The sequence below is a fragment of the Bufo gargarizans genome, chromosome 3, assembly GCF_014858855.1.
Source record: "Bufo gargarizans isolate SCDJY-AF-19 chromosome 3, ASM1485885v1, whole genome shotgun sequence".
Classification (NCBI taxonomy): domain Eukaryota; kingdom Metazoa; phylum Chordata; class Amphibia; order Anura; family Bufonidae; genus Bufo; species Bufo gargarizans.
The window spans coordinates 158,391,440-158,397,439 of record NC_058082.1 but is presented as its reverse complement, the minus strand read 5'-3'; the positions used below and the strand labels follow the sequence as shown (position 1 = coordinate 158,397,439).

The 6,000-nt window shown below is 46.5% G+C and overlaps 1 protein-coding gene across 1 annotated transcript in view; it reads left to right on the top strand.

The window, feature by feature from the left end:
• Positions 1-1,257: 1,257 nt before the first annotated feature.
• Positions 1,258-6,000, top strand: part of ANKRD52 (ankyrin repeat domain 52) — a 68,459-nt gene continuing 63,716 nt past the window's right edge. Inside the window, exon 1 of the mRNA XM_044285260.1 lies at positions 1,258-1,396. Within this exon, the coding sequence (XP_044141195.1) occupies positions 1,370-1,396 (27 nt within the window). The 5' untranslated portion in view covers positions 1,258-1,369. The remainder of the gene's footprint in view (positions 1,397-6,000) is intronic.

Here is a 6,000-nt window from a genome sequence, read left to right as displayed (position 1 = left end):
CCGAAACCAAAACGGAAAAAACGGAATGGCAAAATGGAACGGAAACGCTACTGAAACAAAAAATTGAAAAACGAATCCGTTTAAAACGGACCGCAAAACTATACGGTCGTGTGCAGGAGGCCTAAGGGCTTGTTCACATGAACGTGTGAAGCCCGTGCTGTAGTCCGCAAATTGCGGTCCGCAATGCACGGGCAATGTCCGTAAGGGCAGGCGCATGGTGATCACAGACCCAACTACTTGAATGGGTCCGCCATCCTTCCGTTCCACAAAAGGATAGAGCAAGTTCTATCTTTTTGCGGTGCGGAAGCACGGAACTGAACCCCAGGAAGCACTACGTAGTGCTTCCGTAGTGTTCCGTTCCTTGCTTCCGTTCCGCATCTCCGGATTTGCGGACCCATTGAACTGAATGGGTCCGCATCCGTGATGCGGAATGGCCACAGAACAGTGTCGTGTATTGCGGATCTATACGGAACTGGGCAGCACACGTTCGTGTGAACTAGCCCTAAATCTGTGCCTGGGTACATCAGACGATCCAGAGGACTCTGTAATAGTTGTACCGCTGAGGAGGGGCCGGTGGACCGAAACATCCGGTTTTACATATTCACTTGCATTCTTGCAATTCATAATACACTTTATTCATTTGGATCGTATTTTGGATATTTGTGTTTTCACAATAAAATCTGAATGAATTGCATGGTTTCTATTGGAGCAGATGACTGACTAGTCCATCAGAAGCACCACCCTTGACAAGTGTGTGTGTAGGGATGAGTGAACTTGTGGTCTGTGGTAGCGGAATCCATAACGGATTTCTTAGATAACCCGAACTTTGTACGCCGAACTCGAAAACACAAGTTCGCTCATCCCTATGTGAGGGAAGACTCCATTTATCTCTGCACACCATCTGTGGCATGGAGCCCCGACCCTAACGTGGTGTATATACTTGCAAATTTTTATTTCTATTCCATGTCAAATTAGGTAAACATTCTTATTATGTGTGTGCTCCCACGTGTTCACTAGTTTTTCACATAAATCTCTGCTTCCTTCAGTAATTGGCGACATCAGTACTTCACAGCCACGAGATGGCGCTGTCCCGCCAATGCTCTGCAGATGTTTACGCGTTCACCGCGCTCTCTCCTTATCGTTCGCTAGAGGGCGCTGCGTAGACCTGTTTAGTAATGTGCAGCGAGGTGTACTGCAGCAGCAGAGGGCGCTGTGAGCTCTAGCGGTAGGCGGGCCCTGGCTTCCTGCAGCAATAAGAAAAAGGACCGAAGAGAAGGCGCATATCAGGCGCCCCCAGCCGCTCTCTGTTGTCCGTTCCGCGGGAGATAGCCCCTCATGACGGGACCTCCATGCTGACTGACCGCAGGACATGGGAGTCCTCGAAATCACTGACCAGGTGAGGAGCGCGGCGGTGGCAGAGCGGCGTGTAGGCCGGGCTGGAGTTTGCGGCCTAGCTGCGCTGCAGGCCTGTGTGTGCGCTGAGGCCTGCGCTGCACGGCGCTAGCGGCGGCTGAGGGAAAGACGGCCGGGGCCGCTTCTTCACCGCCGGGCGGTCACTGGGCCGCGGCACCGCAGTGGTCGTGATACGCCCGCCGTACTGCTCGTGTGTACAGACCCCTGGCTGCGCTTACATCATCATATGCGGTTAACCCTTTCTAGGACGGACAGCCCTTAGTCATCTCCCTGGGCGATGGCGTCGTCTATTGCAGGGCTGATTCTTGTAGTTCTCCTACAGATCTGACTATCCCCTGTATGGCTTTATCAGTGTTTTGCAGTCCGTTTTTTGTTTCAGTTCCGTTTTTCCGTATGGCATATGATGCAGTAATTACATAGAAGAAATTGGGCTGGGCATACAATTTTCAATTGATGGTTTCGCAAAAGCGGAACGGATACGGAAGATGTACAGAGAACATTCCGTATTTTTTATATTTTTTTCCGGACCCATTGACTTGAATGAAGCCACGGAACGTCATTTGCAGGCAATAATAGGACTTGTTCTATCTTTCAACGGAAATGGAATGCATACGGAGTACATTACGTGTTGTGTTTTTTTTGCAGAACCATTGAAATGAATGGTTCCGTATACGGAGCGCAAAAAACTCCCTGTAAACGAAAAAAAATAAGTTTGGTGTGCATGAGGCCTTATTATCAGATAATCTAGCCCTGTGCGCCACTATGGTGCCCATGTAGACCACCCATGGGTGCGTGTAGGGTGACCACTGGTATGATCACCCACGGGTCGTCACCCAACTGTTTTGGCAACTAGATTTACAGTGTAAGGGTCCTCTAAATCGGGGGGCTGGGAAAGCTGGGCGACCCCTGCCCTCGTTATGATGGCCATTGTGGTTGGCAGATAGAGATCTGACGGGGCGTCATTGTGAGCATCTGCAGGAATTTTATGGCCTCTTATCTGCACGCTTAGGAAAAAAATCCGTACAGAAATTGACCCCTGTGCGTGTTTTTATTCCGCAGCATTAAAATTACTGTGGCAGATTTAGATTTCACCCACCGCATGTGCAGGGAGAAAAACAGCGCACATTTGACATTCAGAATCGTATTAGAGCCCCTGCGGTTAACGTCCCCAAACAGTGTATCCGAAAGGGGTTGTCCAACTCTTGAAAGTCATAAAAAGAGCCCAAAATTTTATAAAAACGGCCTCTGCTGACGCTCTGGCGGTCTTTGTGTTCTGCATGTGACCACCGCAGCCCGTCAGTGTCACATGCCACTCAGCGGTGGGAGCCATGATGCCAGTAGTGTGGCCTGGCGTCTGTGCTGCTGCCTGTATTTAAATTTGCCAAATCTGCATGAATTATGTGTGGATTGTGCAGCAACTTTCACCCTCTGTTTTGCAAAGGGTTAAACGGTGGAAATCCGCACCTTGGGTCGTCTTGTACTGCATTTATTTTTTTATTTTTTTCACAGCATGTGGATGTATTTTGTTAAAGTCTCACTTCAGCAGATGCATTTATCATGTAGAGAAAGTTAAAGGGGTTGTCCGAGTTATATTATTATTTTTTATTCTTTCTATGTCTCTAAGCAAATGTAACAGGTTTCCAATTAACTCACTTTATCTCCAGGGGCTGCTTTCTGAGATTTCACTGAGGGTCACATGACCTGTGATGTCAGCCTCTCTCCCTGCTCTGATAATGTTGTGCACAAGCCTGAGAGATCTGTACAGGAGAGGTCACTGCTGGCCACGCCCCCCCTGCACTGCCGCTGCTTATTGCTCCCCCCAAGGATTCTTAACCCCTTTAGCTGCACAGACTCGGGTCTGAAGTGTTTACTGTGTAGCTGCAGGCAGTGAGGAGACAAATGCTGGGCACAGGAGCTGAAAGAGAAGTTTTGAAGAGCATTGCAGGTAGGGGGAAGATCCTGTGTGTATCAGCAGTGTCATTATACAGCTGGGACTTGTAGTTCTACACATACAACATGCTGCTGAGTCTCCCAGCAGGCAGACATGTCGCTCAGGGCAGCACTTGTATTTACTCCCTTAGCAGTGCGGGGGGGAAGGGCAGAGATTGTTATTGCAAGTAAACAAAGGGCCAGAAGAGAACCAGGGACATGAGGAAATAGATATTATTATTATTATTATTATTAATATATATATTATTTTTTTGCTTAAAACTTGCTTAGCTCAGTTATATATTGCTGACCATCAGATTTACAGTGCTATCTTTTTGTTTTTTTTCTTCCATAACTCGGACAACCCATTTAATACAAGCCACTTACTAATGTATTGTGAGTGTTCATATTGCTTCCTTTGGCTGGATTCATTTTTCAATCATACTATGCGTTGCTTGTTTCCATGGTTACGATCACCCTGCAATCCATTAGCGGTGGTCGTACTTACACACTATAGGAAAAAGTGTTAGCCTTTCTGGTAGCTGAGAATGCGGGAGTGCACATAAGCTGGTGCTTTTTTTCCTATAATGTACAAGCACGGCCACTGCTGCTGGTACTGTAAAATGCTGTGGATATCCTTCGCACAAATCTGCAGTATAGCCATGGGTGCACCTGAAGGGTGGCAGTGCACTGCGAGAATTACCGTATTTTTCGCCCTGCCCATAAGACGCACTAGGTTTTAGAGGAGGAGTAAGAAAATAAATATTTATCATTAGACCTCAGATCAGACCCCCCAATGTTAAATAGACCCTCAATGAGACCGCAGTTTATATCCCCCAATGTTGATAAGACCTCAGATCATACCCCCAAATACAAATGACCCTCAGATAACGGCCTGGTCCGGACACTGCCGCCTCCGCTCGCAGAATCCAGTGCTCTTCCTGCCACGCGCTCTGCTGTGACTTCAGTGGGGGTTATTAATGTAAACGGAATCTGCACAAAAAACACACCCACACCACAATAAATAGTGCAGATTGTGTGCACACAAATTTGCAGCCACCCAAAAGCTACCTTAACACCAACGAGTTTTCTGTCTGGATGTGTTCCGTTTTATTGCAAACTGACAACTCAATCCTGACCCATTCATCTGTGTAAATGAATGCTGTTTTTCATGTATCATCTTTGCATTCAGGAAAAATCACGGCGTCTATTATATTGTAAAAAAAAAAAACATGCTACAGCCCTCTGCAAACACAAATGATAAAGTAAATACAATAGTGCCATACTCGCGATAGAAAACGTACTAGTGGGAATTCTATGCTCATTGTATAAATGTGAGATTTTTGTCAAATACATTTTTGTACAAAGTTAGTTTTACCTGTCCGCCAGCGACGAGGCGATCTCTTTAAGACAGGAATCTACACTAAATACTACCTCCGCTGGTGCCATACTGACCTCCATTAAATTCAGGGAATGCAGGTTCAACATGCATGCTGAGCCCACACTGTATTGTACCTCTTTTGGTGATGTTCTATATTGTGCATCTGGATGCAATGCATTTTTTCACTGACTATTGCCATGAGATGTATGGTAGACTTTTATTTTTTGGTTTTTCTTCACACATGAAAGACCGTTGCAATCCTGAAAACTGAGCGCACTCTTGGTTGCAAATCCATCAGTTTTTCCCTGAACAGAGCCTGACATTCCATATTGCTCATGTAAAAGAGGCCTAAGTGCGTGTTCACATGTTGCGGTTATGCTGCAGAAGTGTGAGAGCTCCGCAGCGCTGTCCAGTTGTTTCTTTTCATACAGCCGCAGTGACGTGTCTGTGTATGGCACATGAACCGCTGGAGCCAATCACTGTCCTATGCGGGCTGCAGCGATGAGGTCCCGAATCCAGGAGTGTCCCTGTAAAGTCACCACAGAGAACTGAGCCTGGGTTTTTATTTTAACACATTGTAGGGGTTTCCGAGATTTTGGACAATCTCTTTAATTCAGTTGACTTGTAGAGCAGATTTGAAATCGGCATCATGTCAGATTATACCGTGGATTTTCATTGCAGATTTCACCCTTTAGTGAAATTTGCAGAAAATCTGCACTTTTTTGTTCACTTCTTGGCATATTTGGTTCATTCTTTCTGCTGCAGATTTCCTGTAGAAATGTCAAGTGCGGAGATAGCCTTTCTTGTCATGGCAGCTATGTCCCTTATGTCTCATTGGCCCAGATTTGCTAATGTGTCTGCGCCTAGAATGTCTAATAAATGGCCATATATAGGTTTAGTAAATCTGCCCCATCTGTTGTCAACAGGAGATATGATCTGTAGCTGTAAAATTTATAACTAGCATCATATTCCTCCCATTAAAGGGATTTTCCAGGAGTTTAATATTGATGGCCTATCCTCAGAATAGTCATAGGTATCAGATGGGTGGATTCCCAACAACCTCCACTGATCATCTGTTTGAAGAGAGCCCTTCTCCTAGGTCAGTGACTTCTAATGGCCTAGGCGCAGCCGATTCTAGTGACTGGGGCTGGGCTGCAATGCCAAAGACAGCCACTTTACAACGTATGGCGCTGTGAGGAGGCCGGAGTGCTCACCAGAGCTCTGCGGTCTCTTTATGTAGCTGATCAGCAGTGGTGCCAGATGTCAGACCCCCACTG